This window comes from Gopherus evgoodei, chromosome 4 (assembly GCF_007399415.2).
Source record: "Gopherus evgoodei ecotype Sinaloan lineage chromosome 4, rGopEvg1_v1.p, whole genome shotgun sequence".
Taxonomy (NCBI): domain Eukaryota; kingdom Metazoa; phylum Chordata; order Testudines; family Testudinidae; genus Gopherus; species Gopherus evgoodei.
Genome location: NC_044325.1, coordinates 29939574 through 29962348, shown reverse-complemented (window position 1 = coordinate 29962348; position 22775 = coordinate 29939574). Strand labels below are relative to the sequence as shown.

General features: G+C 42.4%; 1 protein-coding gene across 8 annotated transcripts in view; it reads right to left on the bottom strand.

The window, feature by feature from the left end:
• SYNE3 (spectrin repeat containing nuclear envelope family member 3) overlaps positions 1–22775 on the bottom strand; it is an 89780-nt gene that overhangs the window by 5328 nt on the left and 61677 nt on the right. For 6 of the 8 annotated variants that reach the window (XM_030558814.1, XM_030558817.1, XM_030558818.1 and 3 more), the window contains 4 exons: positions 21304–21430; positions 20263–20418; positions 15490–15639; positions 12521–12559 (listed from right to left, as the gene is read on the bottom strand). In XM_030558814.1, the coding sequence (XP_030414674.1) occupies positions 12521–12559; positions 15490–15639; positions 20263–20418; positions 21304–21430 (472 nt within the window). Of the gene's footprint in view, positions 1–2409; positions 2439–12520; positions 12560–15489; positions 15640–20262; positions 20419–21303; positions 21431–22775 lie in introns of all 8 variants that reach the window. The other 2 variants (XM_030558819.1, XM_030558822.1) reach the window with 2 other exon arrangements.

Genomic DNA, 22775 nt, shown 5'->3' with positions numbered 1-22775 from the left:
AAAAATCTTACCGCGTTATAGGTGAAACCGTGTTATATTGAACTTGCTTTGATCCACCGGAGTGCACAGCCCAGCCCCCCCGGAGCACTGCTTTACTGCATTATATCCAAATCCGTGTTCGATCTGATACTATTTTCCCTAGTTCTTCTCCATTTCCGTTTAATTCTCCATTGCCACCATAGTAGCCTAGTCCCGCAATGTGGTAGAAATACTTGTTCTAAATTCCTGTCTCTCAGACTCCAGAGCCATGCAAAACCAGACCGTGGTTATTGCTATTTGCCAACAGTGGTACACCTCTACCTCGATAGAACGCTGTCCTCGGGAGCCAAAAAATCTTGCCGCGTTATAGGTGAAACCGTGTTATATTGAACTTGCTTTGATTCACCGGAGTGCACAGCCCAGCCCCCCCGGAGCACTGCTTTACTGCATTATATCCAAATCCATGTTCGATCAGGTGGCGTTATATCGAGGTAGCGGTGTAGTTTTGTTTGATGGAAGATTTGGGGAAGAATTATCCTTGCCTTGTGAAGATGAAGAGTAACTCTTTCTCCCACTGTCAGAAAATGAGCACTTGTACCAGGAATAGGGCGTGGAAGTACCATTCTCTCTGGCACAAGGTTTAATATCAGCGTTAGTAAAGGAGGAGTTCCCTATAACAGTGAACAGCTCAGTGAGGGATGGACATTACAGATGAGATTTTCAAAAGCAGCTGAGGGAGTTAATTGATTGTGCTCCTAACTCCCTTTGGAGCTTTTGCAAATCCCATCAGATAACTCTCCAGAGTTCAGTATTGCTTCTGAAATTTGCCTTATGTTTGGAGCTAATTGCCAAGCCAGCTGCTCTGCATATGCCTGCCTAGTTATTTATTCCTGCTGGAGACGGGGTACAGAAACTCTAGGCTTTTCTATTTGTGCCTCAGCTCCACTTCTGTTGTCATCCAGCAGGTGCCTTAAGAGTATCCAGGACTTCCTTAGATTCCTAGGGCATCCATGTTGCCAGTAAGTGTAGTCCCTCTCTCACTCTCTCTTGCCTGTGCCAACTCTCCTAGGGAGGTGTAGACGGGAGGAGATTGCTCACTGAGGGCCAAACTCTGCTTGGCCTTCAGTAGGTGCTCAGTGGTGATGAGAAGGATGCATGGAGCCTTTCCCTCATCTTCCATGGACTGCCTGAAAAATCCTAAAGGTGCACAAAGGGGGCCGGGAGGGGGCAGAGTCAGGTCCCTACCCCTCCATGCCAGCCTCAGGGATGGAGAGAGGCACACCCCATAAAGGGGTATAGTAGGGGATGCACTCCCCCAGTGCATCTACAAACTCCAGGAGAAATGGCCTCTGAGGCAGACTCCTCCATGGCCCCTCTGGCATGGTGTGACTCCATGCTCTGCTCAAGACAGAGCTATGGCTAACAGGCATGCTCTAGCCCTGACTGTCTGGAAGCCCAGCTGACAGAGCTCCATACAATGCCTGCCAGCAGGAGTTGTGTCTTAGCGCTACAAGGAACACATGAATTCTACTCCCAAGCCTGGTCATTAATTCTGTACAAGTATAAGACACCATGGCTCAGTTTCTCCCTCTGTAAAACAAGGAATGGCCTTATCCACAGATGTGTCACAAGGCTTACATAGTGCTTGTCAAGTGCTTCAAGATCCACCACTAAAAGCTGCAAAACAATGCTGCCTTTCATGGCACTGTGTATCTTACATATACTATTTTTCTGAGGCTGCCTTATTTATAAGCTAAGACTTTATTTCACTGGGGCTTTTAGTAGAGTAAGATATCACTCAATGAGACTAACGGTAGCCAAATCTGGCATTACATCTACTGTGCAAATATGAACTTTCACACTGGGGAAAAACCTGAGGCAAGGAAAATGAATTTACTTTGCCTGCAGTTTCTAACCTATTTCCTTGCGGGGGTTGAAGAATAACTTTTTCCTACACAGCCCAATTTCTCCATTTTGCCTGATCACATAGCAAGATCATAATCTTGTATTTCACACACCAGTTTCTTCTTGCTCTTGTAGCTCGAAAGCTTGGTTTCTGTCTCTTTCGCCAACAGAGTGAGAGCTCTGGACCAATAAAAGATACTACCTCATCCACCTTGTGTCTCTCATATCCTGGGACTAACATGGCTACAACAACACTGCAAAGAACGTTTTCCTACTACTCTTCCTTTGACTTGGTTTTGATCATAATCCAGAATACAGGAGAATGTTGTGTTAATTTGTCCTAGGGACCTAAGACATAGTAGCATCGTAAACCACAGCCTGTCCAGCTAATGGTACACTACTTATCGGTGAGTTTAATTGCTTTGCTGCTATCTATGCATGCCAGGCATATCACACACACACACACACACACACACACACACACACACACACACACACACACACACACACACACACACACGGCACCTCCAGAGCTGCTGTACATATCAGGGGTCCCGTGGGGGAAAAAAAAAGTGATCATATAATTAAAGACTGTATCGTAATGCACAGGGGTCTGATCTTAGATTACACAAACAATATTAATTCTGCATTTCTTACCTATGGAATGCTTGGGTTTGTAACCTTAACGTTTTTAAAATAGGTGGGTGGCGATGTGTGTGCCCATGCCACATTGGTGGGGAATTTTGAGAGCTGCCCTGTTCATAAGCAGACAGACAAATTCCAGGGTTTTTAATTCCTCCGGTGCACTCAGAAGTACACAAAGTTGACTAGACCAACAGCCAGAGTCTTTGTACAAGGGTCAATTTAAAATCACAGCAAGAAACAAACCAGCAGTTTACACTCTGAGTCTCAGAAGACATATGGACGACATTTCAATGTTTCTGCTGCAAAGTCGCTTAAAACTAAGTACACTGCCATATGTTCCTGTGACACGGATGGATTTACCACAGCCAGCTCTACTGATAGATATGGCACAACGTGCACTTAGGATAATAATGCCACAGGCAAAGTGGTGGCATCGGATCTGTTAGAGCAGCACTGCAGATAAGAAAACATTGCCTTTGACAATTCTTTATACATAAGGACACACAAGTTTCTGGTTTTGAACTCAGCAAGCTCATGACATGATCAATGGAAGCTGCTTCCTTTCTCTATCTCCCCCCATTCCTTTATTTTTATTTTTTTAAATTGGGGATATTTGATCCTTGATAAGAGCTTAGGAAGCAGTGGGAAAGATTAATAAACAGATGTACAGGATAGTGAGCAGCAGGTATAGTGGTGCATCCAGGAGATAACCTACAGTGCTGCTACAAAACTGAAGCCCAGTCTCCCATTAGAATAGCTCGGGGGTCTGACAGAGTCCAGGGAGTGAACAGGAGAGCCCACACTCTGATCACTCAGAAACCAATTAGTTCTGCAGAGAAAGTTGATTGAGATAATTAGATAACCAGGGACAAAGAGCCAATTAGCCTATCAATCCAAGTCTGATAAAAAGGAAGCGGGGTGGAGGGGGAGAGAAACAGGGCTAGCAGAGCTCAGGCACACAGGGTACAGGCAATTACACACCTGTGGCTGGCCTGTACCAGCTGACTTGGGCTCCCAGAGCTCAAGCTGCTGGGGTGTTTAATGGCAGTGTAGACGTTCCAACTCTGGCTCCAGCCCATAATCTGGGACTCTCCCACCTTGCAGAGCCCTAGAGCCTGGATCCAGCCTGAGCCCGGGTGTCTACACTACAATTAAACAACCTTGCAGCCTGAGTCAGCTGTCACAGGCCAGTCACAGGGTTTTAACTGCAGTGTAGACATATCCACAGAGACTTGAGGAACGGGCAACCTCTGTTCCCCAGAGGACGTGATGAGAGGGCCTAAAGCACAGAAGAAACTGTAACCAGGCAGTTGCATGGGGACTGTGGTGGTATTGGTGAAGGGAACGCAAAATAAAAAGCACTGCAAATGCACAACTTGTGGTGTCTGTGCAGTTTTTGGGGCAAGAAAACAGGCGCAAAAGCATGCCCTGTTATAAGCAGCCAAAGATTTATCCTTGTTCTGCTGAACAATCCTAAGCAGAATTATAGCTAAGGTTTCTAAACAAGATAATGTGCATTTAAACTGGTCCTATTCAAACAAGTGCCTTGAGAACCCAACCAGAGTCAAAGGCAGATGGCAGTTCTTATACAAATATAAAAAAAGGTGTTTAAAAGTGCCAAAAACTGACTTTATTCTGTTTCTAGCCACCACAACTCCCTCTGGCTTCCTTCAGTTATGGGGTGATTACAATAATCCTTCATAAAATAACACTAAGTTTTGCCGTTACCGGAACAGTTCATTGGAAGGATCTTTCTTGCAAAGTAAATGAACATCACACCTTCATTGAGAACTAATTGGAACCCTCCTGGCGTCCTTAGCAGAAGGATGGGACTCAAGGTCTCAATGGACATGGAAACTAAGATACCTTCTTACTCCTAGGGTGGCGTCTTACCTTACATACCGAGAATGAGGCAGTGTATGCAGCTTGCACTGCTGGTTTGTCTTGTGGATAAATAGGAGACTCCACTTTCTGGGCACGTACTGTAACCAGTGCTAGATCTACAAACACTGGGATGGATTCACTCCCCAGAAGATCCCTTGGCAGCAGAATTAGGATGTAGTAGTAAGGCGGTTCACTAGTGGGTGAAGCTACCTAGCCCAGCCTCCCACTATGGGAGGAGGCAAAGCCAGGTTGATTCAGCCTTTTTCCTGGGAAGTCTCTGCTGATGGGGCTCCTATAAAGTCTCAGTGAAATTGAACATTGCCCTCTCCCATGCATCCCTGGCTTACACCGTTGGCCCAGAAAGCGGGGATACTACCCTTATGTGACTGGAGGGTGAATCTATGTCACTGTTTTAAATGGTGAGAAGTCCATTTTGCCATGAATCATGGACGCTTGGGGCATGTATTGTTGTTTGATTCCTAAACCTATAGGCTGGCCTGGGTGCACATGAAATGAACAAAAACCACATAGGCCAATTCTCCTTGGGAAGAAAATGTTCATGGTTGGAGCAAAGATGGGCTCCAGCCACAAATCTAAGATCCAGATCTGAACTACTCCAATGATCTGGTGTATTTGGCCTTGAAGTTTTGGTTCAAGGGGAAAGATTTCTCTTATTTAGGGGGAAAGAGTTCCTCAGTGTTCATAAAACATGCATTAAACCGGAGAAAATGTGTCACCTTAATGCACTTTTTAAAAAGCAGTTTCTATTTTACCACACATGTTATTTTACAGCAGACTTCAAATGACTAATAGACTTTAGGGTCAGAAGGGACCAATATGATCATCTAGTCTGACCTCCTGCACAAAGCAGGCCACAGAACCCTACCCATCCACTTATAACAAACCCCAAACCTATGTCTGAGTTATTGAAGTCTTCAAATTGTAGTTTGAAGACCTCAAGCTGCGGAGAATCTACCAGCAAGTGACCCATGCCCCACGCTGCAGAGGAAGGCGAAAAACCTCCAGGGCCTCTGCCAGTTTGCCCCAGAGGAAAATTCCTTCCTGACCCCAAATATGGCGATCAGCTAAACCCTGAGCATGTGGGCAAGACTCACCAGCCAGCACTCAGGAAAGAATTCTCTGCAGTAACTCAGATCCCATCCCATCCAACATCCCATCACAAACCACTGGGCATACTTATCTGCTGATAATCAAAGATCAACTGCCAAAATTAAGCTATCCCATCATACCATCCCTTCCATAAACTTATCAAGCTTAGTCTTAAAGTCAGATATGTCTTTTGCCCCCACTACTCCCCTTGGAAGGCTGTTCCAGAACTTCACTCCTCTAATGGTTAGAAACCTTCATCTAATTTCAAGTCTAAACTTCCTAGTGTCCAGTTTATATCCATTTGTTCTTGTGTCTACATTAGTACTAAGCTTAAATAATTCCTCTCCCTCCCTAATATTAATCCCTCTGATATATTTATATAGAGCAAGCATATCCCCCCTCAGCCTTCTTTTGGCTAGGCTAAACAAGCCAAGCTCTTTGAATCTCCTTTCATAAGACAGGTTTTCCATTCCTCGGATCATCGTAGTAGCCTGTCTCTGAACATGTTCCAGTTTGAATTCATCCTTCTTAAACATGGGAGACCAGAACTGCACACAGTATTCCAGTTGAAGTGCCTTGTATAACGGTACTAACACCTCCTTATATTTGCTGGAAATACCTCGCCTGATGCATCCTAAAACTGCATTAGCTTTTTTAAAGGCCATATCACATTGGCGGCTCATAGTCATCCTGTGATCAACCAATAGTCCAAGGTCCTTCTCCTCCTCTGTTGCTTCCAACTGATGTGCCCCCAATGTATATCTAAAATTCTTATTATTAATCCCCTAGTGCATGACCTTACACTTTTCACTATTAAATTTCATCCTATTACTATTACTCCAGTTTACAAGGTCATCCAGATCTTCCTGTATGATATCCCGGTCCTTCTCTGGGTTAGCAATACTCCCCAGCTTTGTGTCATCCGCAAACTTTATTAGCACGTTCCTGCTTTTTGTGCCAAGGTCAGTAATAAAAAGGTTAAATAAGATTGGTCCCAAAACTGATCCTTGAGGAACTCCATTAGTAACCTCCCTCCAGCCTGACAGTTCACCCTTCAGTACGACCCGTTGGAGTCTCCCCTTTAACCAGTTCCTTATCCATCTTTCAATTTTCATATTGATCCCCATCTTTTCCAATTTAAGGAATAATTCCCCATGTGGAACCGCGTCAAATGCCTTACTGAAATCCCTTACATCTGCCATGAGTCTGACTACCAAAACCACACAAGCTATGATGTATTTTTAACAGGTCACTATATATATATGCTCTGTTACTGTAAATAGATTTTGTTTCCTGTATACTTCTTGTCATATCTTAAGTTCAGTCTGTGTTATTAGTGTTTTCTCCCAGACAAGGAGTGAGTGCTATAGCTTTGTCCACAGTTTCCTGGATGGCTGCATTAATTTGATTGACTCAAGATCTATAGTGACTTCTAAAGAAGATTAAATTACACACTCCCTCTTACCCATGTGCTGCTGGAGATTATGTCCAGCAACTTCTCAAAAAGAAGCAATTAGGTGACTACAAATTTAATAAACTCTAATTATATTGTTTGTACAAACAATAAAGCCAAAATTATTTGTACAGCAAGGAACTGTAATTACTTTGGGGGAAAAAAATCAGACAGTCCTACCTAGCCTCAGAAACAACCAGCTTTGGATTTCCTATTTATTCTAAAAATGCTCATGGAATATTTTCAGTTGGCTAGGAGCCAACCATTCAAAGGTAACATTTATTATCATTATTATTTTGTATTTGGTCTATAATGTCCTGGCATGTGCTAGGTGCACTACAGACAAATATACATACATGTTACCCCATCACGGGCACCTGTCAAAAACTCACAGAGGCTGATACAATTTCCTGCAAATGTTTATTGTTGTTGTTGGTCTACAAGATATCATTCTTTATGAGATAATGATCTCTTTGTGTTCATCTGGCGAGGGGCATGTCCTCAGTAGACAAGCAGAATGAAAAAGGGAGTGAGCAGAAAGCAGCACATTAATATAAATGGAAGAGGCTCTGACGTAGACAACATTCAGCCATGAAATGGAATGGAGGCAGAACGACATGGAATGAGACTGGCAGCATCTGTGCACCTCTATGCCCCCACCCCAAACTATTAAAACGTGGAAGGTTAAATGAGAATCACCACAAACAACACATCACAGAAGCAAAAGATCAATTCAGCACCGGCCATCCTGCCCCTGCTGCTGCTTCTATGAGGCTTCTATAAAGAGGGATATCACAAATCATCCAAGCTGAAATTCATCCCCTGAGCAGAGGATCAGCACCTGGCCTAGGTACCATTCAAGTCCCCCAAACAGGGGGTCTGCTCCTACTGCACACATTCTGAGGGGAGTGGATTTTACAAGCTATGAGGTGAGGCAGCCCCTTCCCACAAGTGGTGCAGTCTTTCAGATACAAGTTAATTAACGCAGAACATTATTAGTCATTCACCCAGAGAATTTTCATTTGCTGCAGTTTTGAAGGGATACAACCAACATAAAATGTATAGTTAAAAAAATTCCTTATTCAGCTACTGACACCACCATAGATCATTTAACCTCAATTTTAAAAAGCAACTACAAATATTTTAAAACTCTTATTTGCACCTCCCTATTTATACTTTTTGTCCTTCTCCCAACTCAGATAGCACTGAGACCAGACTGGTCTATGTCACTCTCTAATTCTCGTGAGCTAGTCCGCATGCTGTTATGTCGGGGGATGTTTAACTCATAGATGAATATCAGGTCATAACGGACCCAATTCTGCTTTCAGTGGCAGCAATATGAATCTGGGATAACTTCATTGAGGTCCATGGACCATCACAGGTGTAAGGTGGGTGTAAATGACAGCAGCATCTGGATCATTAGATTTCTAAATCACCCGGCACCTAGAGCCACCTGACAATGTTCTTTTAGGTGCAAAGGGAACTCACTCACAATGTGTTCTGGTTCTTTTTCTGAATTTCTTTGTCTCTCTCCCTTTGCACTGGGTAGTCGTTCAGCAGTCAGGGAAGCAGGGCTGCCCAGAGGATTCAGGGGGCCCAGGGCAAAGCAATTTCAGAGGCCCCTTTCATTAAAAATAGTTGCAATACTATAGAATACTATATTCTCATGGGGGCCCCTGCAGGGCCTGATGCCTTGCCTCACTTGCCCCCCCTTGCAGGGAAGGGCTTCAGCGCTTCTCGGCAGGGATGTTTTGCCTACTGTGGGCCTAACTGATACTAACCTGCCAATATTTCATGCAGGTATCATCAGAAATTACCAGTGTATCTGGATATTGCTCAAGAGGATGAGAGAGACTGAGTATCAGCCAACATTAAGGTGCTGTGCTGAAGTCAAGGATGGAATCTCACTGCTCAGTGGAGATACAAAAGCCACAAGCATTTTCCACTACATGTGACTCTGACCAAGACAGCCATATTAAAACACAAGTCCTTGATCGGTTCTTTGAACTTTCCCTCTAGGGTCATTACCATGGAAAAGTAGTTTTACTCAATGTCCGACAGCCTCTACAGCAAGAATTAAGATGCCACATTGTTTTTCTAGGCTGATAAGGAACTTAAGGGAAGATTCTTGCCACTTGAGCTATCATGCTGAAAAAAATCCAGTGATCTTTCTGTTTGGCTCATTACACCCAGCCCCTAGTGCTGAGTTGCAAGTACAATAAGGACAAGGCTCTGGGGGTTACCGTAAGAGTTCAAGATTGGCCAGAATTACTCGAGAGGTGTGGGTATCACACTGCATATACTAGTAACTTCACCAGGATATGAGCTGGGTAGGGCTTTTGTCATAAACAGATAGTTAAGGGTTAATGTCTCTTTTACCTGTAAAGGGTTACAAGCAGTGAACCTGGAACACCTGACCAGAGGACTAATCAGAAGGCAAGATACTTTCAAATCTCGGTGGAGGGAAGTCTTTGTTTTGTGTTGTTTGTTTGTCTGTTGTTCTCTCTGGGTTCTGAGAGTGACCAGACATACCTACAGGCTCTCTAATTTTCCGTTCACCTAGTAAGTACAAGTAGAAGGCAGTTTAGTCTTTTTGATTGTTTTCTTTATTTGCAAATGTGTATTTTACTGGAAGGATTTTAATTTGTATCTGTGCTGGGGGGGAGGCTTCTCTCTAGTGTCTATAAGCTGAAAGACCCTGTAACATTTACCATCTTAATTACAGAGACAACTTTTACTTTTTTCTTTCTTTTATTAAAAGTTTTTCTTTTTAAGACCTGATTGATTTTTTCCCCTTGTTGAGGCTCAAGGGAACTGAGTCTGTACTCACCAGGGAATTGGTGGGAGACGGAGAGAGAAGGGAGTGGGGAAGGTGGAATCCCTCTGTTTTAGATTCAAGGAGCTTGAATCTGTATTACCTCTTGGGGAGGGGGAAAGAGGAGGGGGTAAGGTGCACTCCTCTCTGTTTTTAGATTCAAGGAGTTTGAATCACAATGATCTTCCAGGGTAACCCAGGGAGGGAAAGCCTGGGAGAGGCAATGGTGGGAGAAAGGGTTTACTTTCCTTGTGTTAAGATCCAGGGGGTCTGGGTATTAGGGTCCCCAGGGAAGGTTTTGGGGGGACCAGAGTGTACCAGGCACTCCAAGTCCTGGTTGGTGGCAGTACCAGAGGATCTAAGCTGGTAATTAAGCTTAGAAAAATTCATGCTGGTACCCCATCTTTTGGACTCTTAAGGTTCAGCGTGGGGATTTATACCATGACAGCTGTACTGCATCTTTTGTACACCTGGGGAGTAGCCTTGCTGCACTGGGAAGCCTTGGCATGGGAAGGATTTAGGGACCACAAGATCCATGTGTGCATAACAAGGAGATTTAATGCCAGGTGTGAGTGTTCAGCATCCCTTAACAGGAATGGGATGTGGTTCTCAGAGGGAGTTATTTGATCAAGAGTTATTTGTGTGGTGATATAATCACAAAACTTATTATTCATTCATTTAACTTTGCATTGTCTAAATAAAGTCTCAGTCTATACCATCTAATACCAAGTCAGATGAGAAGATGTAAAGTGGGAGCCATCTTTATTTATGAACTAAGCAAATGAGGGTAGAGAAAAAGGGCTTGATTCAATCCCATTAAGGGCAATAGAAAGACTCAAGATCAGGCCCCAAAAGAAGAACTGCTCCTTAACTTTAATCAAAAGCTGGTGTTTTCTTCTCTTCTTTCAAGCCTATCCCTTTTTGTCTCCTCTACTGTCTCTGCTCTTTGTTGTTTCAGCCTTTTATGTGAGTCCCAAGAGAAATTCCTTCACAGAATGCTGCACAGAATCAGGGCTTAGTCTAACAGCATTAGCCAAATTACCTTACTTTACCCACAATTTTTCACTTGAAGGGACATAGAATCATAGACTATCAGGATTGGAAGGGACCTCAGGAGGTCATCTAGTCCAACCCCCCGCTCAAAGCAGGAGCAATCCCCAGATAGGTTTTTGCCCCAGAACCCTAAGTGGCCCCCTCAAGGATTGAACTCACAACCCCATGGACTGGATGACCTAAATTAAAATTCCAAAATGTGAATTAGGAACCTGTGACACACTGTACCCCACAGTAGCACCCAGTAACCCCCATATTCATCATTCATATATAAGTGTGTTGTTTCATACAAAGTGTGCCATGTAAGATATCTGCTGAGACCCACTGTTCTGTCAAAATATGTATATCATTAGTGTGTATGAAATTATGAGATTCTGTTCTATGGTTGTTATAGAAATATGTTGTGAGTTTGGGAGTCGCCCACTGATAGTTCTTCAGTAACAACAAAGGAGCTGACCAACACCCTGGCCAGCCTTAAACAACCATTAATCAGTAGGGAACTTGTAAACAAGGGATTTACAATTCTGTAAGAGAGTTGCGCAAGCACCACACAGTGTGATTCAGTTACATAAGACCACACTAGGGGGATTGCTCAATTCTGGGACTCCGCAAAGACCACCAGGCTAGTGTTGACTTCCAATGAGATTTAGGCTCCTAAGGGCTAGATCTATCGAGGAAACTTAGGTTCAGGATTGCTGTGCATACCGTTTAGGCATCCCGTTGCCTACTGGAATCCATAGCACCAAATTAGGTGCCCAGATTCCCCATGCACAGAGACAGATAGGCACCTAAGAACAGGATTCATAAAAGCCAGCACACACTGAGGACAAGCTACCTAACACAGCCAATAGAGAATGCTGAGGAGAGGATGTAAGCTCCTCAATTATTAGGTAGTTTCAAAAATGTTCACCCTCATCTACACAGGAGATGGACAGACATCCAGTTCTTATGCTTCTGTGATGGTAGGATAGTCCAAGGGCAATACTCTGAGAGCAGAAGGAATTTAATTCCCTTGAAAAGGAAACTGCTTCTCCTTTTTAAACTTGGTATATGTCTATGCCAGTGTTTCTCAACCTCTTTACCACTGTGGGCAGCATATACACTTCTCCTCTATGTGTTATGTGGGACGCATCCACACTATATACTACCTGTATGGTCCTGAGGATGTCAGGTGGGCCTCAGCTGTGTGCTAACTGGGCCGCAAGCAGCCCACGGGTTAAAAACCACTGGTCTACACTATCGCTGCTACAGCAGCTCAGCTACAACATTGAATCTGTGTCGCTTACAACCGAAGCGTAGCCTATACCAATGGAATGGATTCTTCTGTTGAAGTAGTTAACCCAACTCTCCAAGAGGTGGTAGGTAGGTTAACACACGAATTCTTCCATCAACTTAGCCTCATCTCAACTGGGGGTTAGGTCAACCTAGTTATGGTTCTCAGGGTGCAAAAAAAAAATTTTTTTATAGCCCTGAACAACGTAGCTAGGTTGATCTAATTTTTAAATGTACACTAGACCTTGCAGAAGAGCAGCTTCTTTATTAATGTACTTTATACAGACACTTATCCTAATGCAACCAACTCTTTTCAAGACCCTTAAAAAAATCTCATTTAAAAGTAATTACCTGTGAAACTTCTAATCTAACATTTCTGGTTTAATGATTGGAAAATATTGTACCTTTCTGAATCCATCGGGTTCTTCCAAAGATCTAAGAGTCTGTTTAAAAAAAAAATGAAAAAAAAAATAAACACAAACACAAAATACCATGAACCTGAGATCCCAGTGGAACCTATAAGGAATATTCATTTCACAGGGGGAACGTTTCTTTCAAATTTCTGGTCATCTGGATAGGCTGAAACAGCAGGTGACTGGTGTTTAATGAGCTTTTAAATGCACATCAGGAATAAAGCCCAAATGGATTTGTTTCCTAACAGATGCAGTGTTACCTAAGAAATAGCTTTGATATTACTGACACCTATTGACTAAATGTATTCTTACACAAGGTACTTGGGCAAAAAATGTACCACACAGTAACTCTGATTTTACACTATTTCTGATTAAAAGAGACTGCTCTTCATCATCACTGCAAATCAAAGGATCTATGTTCTAAATAAATACTTTCAATTTGAAACTCATTGACAGCTTCTTTGAATACAAGCGGAGAAGGACAAAAATTACAGATATTCTCCCATATCTTACAGCCAAGATGCGCATTAGATGAAGTGGGTTTTAGCCCACAAAAGCCTATACTCAAATAAATGTGTTAGTCTCGAAGGTGCCACAAGTATTCCTTGTTCTTTTTGCTGATACAAATGAACATGGCTACCACTCTGAAATCTAAATATTGAGTCATTTTAGGTGGCTCATTTTTCAGGTGCCCAAGTTACAATACTTTAAAGAGGATTTATTGCCAAAAGTGTCAGGTACCCACAATCTGAAAACCAGGCACCCAGTTTGGTACCCGGAATCACTAGTCACTTCAGAAAATCAGGACTTAACTATGCAAATTTATGCTAAAATTAACGGCAAATATCTTTATCATTATTTGCAATATACCTCTACCCCGATATAAGACAAATTCAGATATAATGTGGTAAAGCAGCGCTCCAGGGAGGTGGGTCTGCATGGATCAAAGCAAGTTTGATATAACGCGGTTTCACCTATAATACAGTAAGATTTTTTGGCTCCCGAGGACAGCGTTATATCGGGGTAGAGGTGTATTTGTTACTGGATAAACTCCACCTTTTTTGCAGTGCTTACATATACAACTCTCTGATATAAAACTTTATGTTTACCCAGACCTATACTTTGGTCCTCACATTAAAATCTATTACAATTGTCTATGACATCAGCTCTTTATACCATTCCAAATGCTTAGCCCATGAAGTGAATGTTATAAAGAATCTGGCTCCTTCTGTTGTTTCTTTCTGAAACAATCTGTTCTGTTCTTGACTATACTGATCACAATGGCTCTCAGAGCACCACAGAACAGAAGATGTTCTACAAGTAGCGTTCTGTGGACATATAACCTTGTTACAGTAATTGTGCAAAAGAACATTCTGTGGGGGAGAGAAGGAAGCCCCTGATTGATATTTCCTCAGTACATATCTTAGAGAAAGTTATATATTACACACATCAATTACTAGTTGGGGATTGGTCCTGCTTTGAGCAGGAGGTTAGACTAGATGACCTCCTGAGGTCCCTTCCAACCCTGGTATTCTATGATACATAGTATAAGGACCCAGGGACTAGAACCCAGGTCTGTAGAATGTAGGGGAGTGGATATTCCCACAGTACCACTAGGAGGCCATATAGAGGCATAGCCAGGGAGCAATGTGGAGAGTAGCTGCCGCAGGAAATCAAGAGTCAAGAGATTCAGACTGACAGTACCCTGTAGCCCTCTGTTTGGCCAAGTGCCCCTAGTTAACCCCAGTGGTTGCCCCAGGAAGCTGTCTGGGCAATTACACAGATTTCAGTCTGCTGCAATGCCAGACTTTGCCTCTACTCCTAATATCTAATCTCTGACTCCAAGTGACTTCAACCTTGATTCTTGTCTCCCAGTTCTAACCTGGTTCTGCCTCTGATCTCCAGTCTCCGACCCTGGCCTGACTGATCCTTACACTTGTTTATGAGACCTAGCCTTGCGATTCCTCCAACTCTAGCCCAGCAACTCCTGTCCCTGGTGGGCAGACCTCAGCCCAGCTGAGACAACTAGATAAGACCATCTATGCCCCAGTCCCTTACATGATATCATGTTAGATGATATCACTATTGGGCCAAATCTGAAGTCTTTACTCAAGCAAAAGTAACGAGCATTGCTTGTGTGGAGACAAAGAGGCCACAGGATTTCTAACTGAATATTGAAAGTGTGTGTATATATTGTGATAAAGTTCCTCCTCTACCTTGGTGGGTCCTGCACTTATTGGTGGATTTTGCTAGCCTTAGAGATCTTCCTGTGTTGGATCAGGAGTTGGGAGGTTTTGGGTGGAATCTGGGCCTGCCCTCTACCCCGGGTTCCAGCCCAGGTCCCTGTGGACTGCAGCTGTCTAGAGTGCCTTCTCGAACAACTACATGACAGCTACAATTCCCTGGGCTACTTCCCCATGGCCTCCTCCCAACACCTTCTTTGTCCTCACCACAGGACCTTCCTCCTGATGTCTGTTAACGCTTGTACTCCTCAGTCCTCCAGCAGCACAGCCTCTCACTCTCAGCTCCTTATGCACACACCAACTGGAGTGAGAGACTTTGTATACCAGGTGTCCTGATTAGCCTTAATTAATTCTAGTAACTTCTCAATTGGCTACAGGTGTCCTAATTAGCCTGCCTGCCTTAATTAGTTCTAGAAAGTTCCTGAGTGTTCTGGAATAGTCCCTGTTATCTTACCCAGGGAAAAGGGACCTGCTTAACCTGCAGCTAATGTATCTATCTTTGACCACTCTCTTGTAGCCATCTGGCCTGACCATGTCACAATTTAAATATATTCAATTGACTTCAATGGGATTACTTATATGCTTAAAGTTAAGCATATGTTTATGTCCTTGCTGGATTGGGACCATATTTGTCAAAAAGCAGTGGTTACTTAAAAGAATGTTGGAAAAGTACTACAGTATCTTTAATACTAACAGCTCTGATGCCTGTTCACCTACCAATGAGCTGCTGGAGTCTTTGAGTTTAGATTTGTAGAGCATCCATTGATAACGCAGGTCCTCCACATCTTCAGAGGTCCCGTTAACTGTCTGAAGACTACGGAGATCTTCGAAAAGACGTTGCCCCTCAGGAACACGAGACTGCAACTCCTTCAGCGAAAGACAAGCTCATCAGCAACCTGTCATTTAAAGGAATCACTGCCTTGCCAACACAAGAGATTTAGTCATTTTAAAGGACATTAGCATTCTATCCAGTTGATGGGAACTCTGAATTTATTAAGTTTATGCATTTATTTTTATTTTGCTATCACATATTCATCTAGGGTAGTCTACAGCTGCAGGATTTCTCTAAATTGAGGATTTTTATTGTTAGGTTTGCTCTAATAGTTGTAATTGTTGATGGATTTTATTGTATTGGTTATAGGTATTAAAATGCTAAGGATAAAAAATAAAAAACAGATTTTTAGCCAGAAATGTTAGAATATCTGTGCCAAACAAAGCTGTTTGTGACATACACAAATGTTGTAGTACAACTCTGCACTTTCCATTGCAGCATGGGGGCTCTTACAGATTTCCCCTCAAGGAGTGGAATATTTGTGGAAAACTCCAGTGCTTCCCAGGACACCCACTTCTCCTGTGAGTTCTACAGGAGGGAGATGTGATATGGCCCTGGATGCTGATTTTAGCTTTTAAATAATTTGGAAAGGCTCCTGGCCACATTTCAGCCTCTGTACTGTGGAGGAGAATGAAAGTCTTGGGAAAGAAGAATATCAAGCTGGAATGGAGAGAAAAGATACCATAGTTCAGAACCTCCTTCCAGATGATATCACGGTATCCTCTTGTATTGAGGATACCCCTATTATACCCCTATAATCCCAATGATAAGGCACAAACAGATACTAGTAACCGGGGATTCAGCTATTAGAAACATACATACTGTATATACTCAATCATAAGCTGGTTTGTTTATAAGCTGACCCCTCTCCCCCAAGATGGATATGTCAAAAAGGAAAATTTTTATAACCCATTCATAAGTCGACCCTATAATTCAGTGGTCAGCCAACTTTGGCTCCCAGGCCATCAGGATAAGCCACTGGTGGGCTGAGATGATTTGTTTACCTCCAATGTCTGCAGGCACAGAGGTAAACCTAAGTAAACAATGTGTCCCGGCATGCCAGCTGCTTACTTTGATGGGCTGGGACAGCAACTGGTGGGGAAATTTTTTGAGGGGAGAAGCTGGGAGTCAGGGGAGTAACCCCTGTGACCACCCCCCACATGACCCCCCACAGTGCTGGGGAGGAGTGGTGGTTGTGGTATATGTAGCTACCAATGACATAGGGAAACGTAATAGAGAGGTCCTCAAGGCCAAATTTAGGCTGCTAGGTAAGAAATTAAAGTCCAGGACCTCCATGGTATCATTCTCTGACATGCTTCCAGTTCCACAGGCAAAACTGCACGGTCTCAATGTATGATGAGATGATGGTGTTGGGAGAAGCAGTTTAGGAACTGGGGGATCTTTTGGAAAAGGAGGAGCCTATACAGGAAGGATGGGCTCCACCTAAACCAAAATGGAACTAGATTGTTGGCATGTAAAATTAAAAAGGTCATAGAGAAGTTTTAAACAAAGAGATGGTGGACAGCTGACAGCTGTGGAGGAGCACACCGTTCAGACAGAGGACAGGCAATACACTGTCTAGCAGAGGATTGATTAAAGAGCATACCTCTATATCCTAGTAAAGAGGAGAGGATAGAAAGTGATAAAGTAGAGGTAGGAACTGAAGAGAAACAGTCAAACGAAAAAGAGTCCCATTCAATTGCATCACATGAAGGCAGAGAACTAAATATTGACAAATTTTATAAGTGCTTGTATACAAATGCTATGAGTCTAAATACTAAAATGGGAGAACTTGAGTGACTCGCATTAAATGAAGATACTGATATAAAAGATCACAGAAACTTGGTAGAACAATGATAATCAATGGGACATGGTAATACTAGGGTACAAAATATACAGAAATGACAGAATAGGTAGTACTGATGGGAGAGTGACATTGTATGTGAAAGACAGCATAGAGACAAATGTAGTACAAATCTTAAATGAATCAAACTGTATCTCAGAATATGGTACCTTAGAAATTCCAAGCTTCAATAACAAGAGTATAGCAGTAGAAATATACTACTGACTAACTGACCAGGATGGTGGTGACTCTGAAATGCTCAGGAAGATTAGAGAGGCTACAAAAACATAACCCAATAATAATGGGGGATTTCAACTATCCCTATATTGACTGGGTACATGTCACCTCAAGACAGGATTCACAGATAAAATTTCTAGGCCACATTAATGACTGCTTCTTGTAGCAGCTAGTCCTGGAACCCACAAGGGGAGAGGCAATTCTTGATTTAGTCCTAAGTGGTGCACAGGATCTTGTCCAAGAGGTGCATATAGCTGAAGCACTCAGTAAAATCAACAATAATGTACTTAAGCTCAACATTCTTGTGGAGGGGAAAATACCAAAGAAACCTATCACAGTAGCATTTAACTTCAAAAGGGGGAACTACACAAAAACAAGGAAGCTAGTTAAGTGGAAATTAAAAGGAATATTCACAAGAGTGAAATGCCTGCAAGATGGATGGAAACTATTTTAAAACACCATAATAGAGGCTCAAACTGCATGTAAACCCCAAATAAAAAAAACCAGTAAGAGGACCAAATAAATGCCACCATTGCTAAATAGCAGACTAAAAGAGGGGTGAGAGGCAAAAGGGCGTCCTTTAAAAATTGCAGGCAAATAGAAAGGACAATAAAGAGCATAAGCAAGTCAAGCATAAAAATATAATTAAGCAAGCCAAAAGAATTTGAAAGCAACCTGCAAAAGACACAGAAACTAACAAAAATGTTTTTCAAGTACATCAGAAGCAGGAAGCGTGTCAACGGATGATCGAGGTGCTAAAGAAGCACCCAGGAAAAACAAGGTCATCACACAGAAGCTAAATTAATTCATTGAACCGGTAGTTTGATAAATTAAACAGTAATATGTCATCGAGACTAGATGATATTGACCCAAAAGTTCTGAAGGAACTCTAATATGAAATTGCAGAACTACTATCTGGAATATATAACTTTTCGCTTAAATCAGCCTCTGTATCAGATGACTGGCTGAGAGCTATTTTTAAAAAAGCTCCAGAGCTGATCCTGGCAATCACATGCTGCTAAACCCAATTTCAGTACCAAGCAAACTAGCTGAAAATACAGAAAAGAACAAAATGATCAGACACATACATGGACACAGTATGTTAGGGAAGCGTCAACAAAGCTTTTGTAAAGGGAAATCATGCCTCATGAATCTATTAGACTTCTCTGAGGGGGTCAAATATGTGAACAAAGGTGATCCAGTGGATATAGTGTACTTGCACTTTCAGAAAGCCTTTGACAAGGTCCCTCACGAAAGCGTCTTAAGCAAAGTAAGGAGTCGAGAGGACCTTCCCTCTTATCTCATAAGTATCAGTAACTGGTTAAAGGACAGGAAACAAATGGTAAGAATAAATGGTCAGTTTTGAAATGGAATGCAGTAAACAGTGAAGTCCCTCAGGGATCTGTGCACAGTACAACAATATTCATAAATGATCTGTAAACAGGGTGCTGGAACAATTTTTATAGTGGGGGTGCTGAGAGCCATTGAACCAAACTGTAAACCCTGCATATATATGATGGAAGCCACTTCAAATCAGAGAGTGCTGCAGCACCTATGCCTGTAAAAGTGACAGTGTGGTGGCAAAATCTGCATATACTAAATTACTGAAGACAGTTAAGTTCATAGCTGACTGTGAAGAGTTACAAAGGGATCTCACTAGACTGGGCAACAAAATAGAAAGATGAAATTCAATGCTGACAAGTGCAATGTAATGCACATTGGAAAAGATAATCCCAACTATATATATAAAATGATGGGGTCTAACTTAGTTGCTGCCACTCAAGAGAGAGATCCTGGAGTCACTGTAGATAGTTCTCTGAAAACATCCACTGAATGTATAAATGCCACTGTATAAATTCATGGTACGACCACCCCTTGAATACTGCATGCAGTTCTGGTTGCCTCATCTCAGAAAAGGTATTAGAATTGGAACAAAATACAGAGAAGGGCAACAAAAGTGATTAGAGGTATGGAACAAATTCCATATGAGGAGAGATTAAAAAGACTGGGACTGCTCAGCTTAGAAAAGAGATGACTGAGGGAGGATATGATAGAGGTCTGTAAAATCACGAATGTGTGGTGAAAGTGAATAGGGAAGTGTTATTTACCCCTTCATATAACACAAGAACTAGGGGTCACCCAATGAAATTAATAGGCAGCAGGTTTAAAACAAACATAAGGAAGTAGTTCTTCACACAACACACAGTCAACCTGTGGAACTTGCTGCCAGGGGATGTTGTGAAGGTCAAATGTATAACTAGATTCAAAAAAGAATTAGGTAAGTTCATGGAGGACATGTCCATTAATGCCCATTAGCTAAGATATGCAGTGATGAAACCCTATGCTGCACTTGTCTCTAAACCTCTGATTGCCAGAAGTTGGTACTGGACAACAGAGGATGGATCACTTGTTAATTGCCCTGTTCTGTTCATTCCCTCTGAACAATCTGGCACTGGCCCCTATGAGAAGACAGGACACTGGGCTAGATAGACCACTGGTATGACCCAGGATGGCCATTCTTATGTTCATCTCCCAACATAATTCCCTACACTCAGAAAATTAGTGTTTGAAAACCAACCTTCAGCTTGCTGTGTATTGCTTTAACGTCTTCAAAACTGGAGGGTTTCATGACAAAAATATTGCTCAGTTTGTCATTTTCTACATGTAACCACTCTTCAAAGTCCTTCATGAGTTTAAGGAGATGACTGTTCTCTTCCTCTTTGCTCACATTCGCCTGAGTCACAAAACAAAACCCAAAAAGGAATTTATAAAAAAGGAAACACACATTATTATTACTGCCTTCAGTCACCAACAGCCAATCATGTTCCTGCTGAATTCCCATTGACTCCAGTGGGCCATCACCAGGGTCCAGGTCTGGTCTCTCCTGTCTCATTGCAGCTGAAACCAATTCTACAAAGTGCTGAGCACCTCATCTTCCACTGAAGTCTCAAGTACCAACAGGCTCTCAATATAAGGAAGAACTTTAGGTCTGGATTTCCTATGCAGACAAAATCCCCTATGATTTCTATAGGAGTTATGTATGTAGAAGGACAAAATAATTGGAAATGGAGCGGGAGGCACCCTCCATCTGTGATTCAAGTTATAATTAACTGGTCACAGGAAGGAGATAGAGGGCCAGGTCCTCAGCTGGTGTAAACCATCTGCACTGGAGCTATAATGATTTACACCATCTGAGAATCTGGCACTGGGTTTGCTCTACTAAAATTTGACAGTGGAATGAGGAATTTAGCAAAACACAGAAGGTTCCAGATGGTTTTTTCCCTAACTCCCTGCCTGGCATAATGGTACTATTTACAAGGGTCTCTACTATAACACATACTGTTTCATATCCAAAACAGTACATGTGAGTTTGGCTGAGTGACTTCCATTGATTTGTATGGGAGTCATGAAGCTATGCTCCTACATCAGCCTTTGCAAACTGAAGATGTCAGATGTGCTTTCTAATGACCCAGTGAGGCTCAGAAACTTGATCCCCACATTTTAGATGTTTGCTGAACTTTGCAAATTGGAGAGTTTTACGTACGGTATCAGACAGAGCCAAGGGGAAATGGGCTTTGTAAAGTTATTAAGGAATGCTGATACAGATTACTTCTCTCACCTGGGAGTGCTTGAGAGTTACCTCTGAAGAGCCGAAGGCCAACCCAGTCATCAGTGTATTACCCACGACGGTTATATTCTTCCCTGTATCAACCACTGTTGTATTTGGCTGAATGCTGCTGAGGAGGCTTGAAAATACAAAATCAAAGAAGTCAATGCAGTGATGCATCTGACAACTGATACATTCATGGAATGGGGGGAAGGGGTGGGGAACCAAACCAACATACTTATGCTTAAAAATATTATTATTATTTCCTTACTATCTCCTTACTATTAATAAAGTAAGAACAAGTAACAAATCAGCAGTGTCACAAAGTATTAGTAGTATTCAGTGCTAGCGCTGACTCGTAGCTCTTTAAGGAAAGTTATCAGAACAACACTCTTCTCTGCACAAGCAACACCACTCATAGGCTTTAATACTTCAGCTGGTCTGCTGATTTCCTTGACATGATCTCTCCTTGCACCATCTTGAGCCCCCTGTCTCTACAATGCTTCAAGCCCCTGGAAAGCAAATGAAAACTAGGATGCCCCCCACTACTGTCCCATGTAGCAGTTCTGGTGACTCATCCCTCTACTGGGGTCATGTCTTGCTGATTAGGGCACCAAGAGGCTTTTCTGGTAGTGAGTAATCACTGGAGCATCACCAGTAACCCTAATCATATAAATGTAGCTCCACAGTGTACAAGTTGGTGCAGGTTATTTTTGTGTGAATATGGGTTCATGAGCATGCACAGCACTTTGTTAGAAGCACAGCAGGGACCAGCAAATCTGAACAGCACTAGGTACTATAGTGAATGCTGCTATAAATACAATGAGTATAGATAGGTAGGCAAGAATATTAGCTCTGCTTAGAACATTGCAAAACATTAACAGCCACTCCAGAAGTGGCTCCTTGGAAAAGTACAGCTGATGTACTTTCAGAAGAGAAGGATGGTCTTGTGGTTAAGGTACAACAGCAGGAGTCAGCTGATCTGGGTTCTATTCCTGTCTACCACAGAGTTCTTGCATCACTATGGGTTAGTCCCTAAAAGGGATACTGTCAACTTGAAATCTAGGCTCTTTGAAAAAGGAAAGTTAAAGGTAGTTTCAGGTTCTATGCCTGAGCCTGAATTTCCCTGCCAGCTTCTGTGGGTTTTACAATCACATTTACATATTTAAAAATATTTTCTCTCCATTACCGTAGTGTGGAAATATTACACATGGGAACCAGTGAAATTAACAACAAACAAAGTACTGTCAAAATATATATAGTAAACAACATGAGAAAACTTTTCCTCTATTGTCTGAGTTACGGTTAACACCTAAAATGACTATCAGTACAATATTTTTGGAAAAGAGGGTGATTTTTTTTTTAAAGTTGCTGGCATCCCTTTAGCCCTTCCATTCCTCATTTTCTCCTACCACACAGCAATGGGTCTGAGCTGCATCCAAACTTTCTCAGTTTGGGAGCTCTTGGCTCTTGAGGTTTGGTTC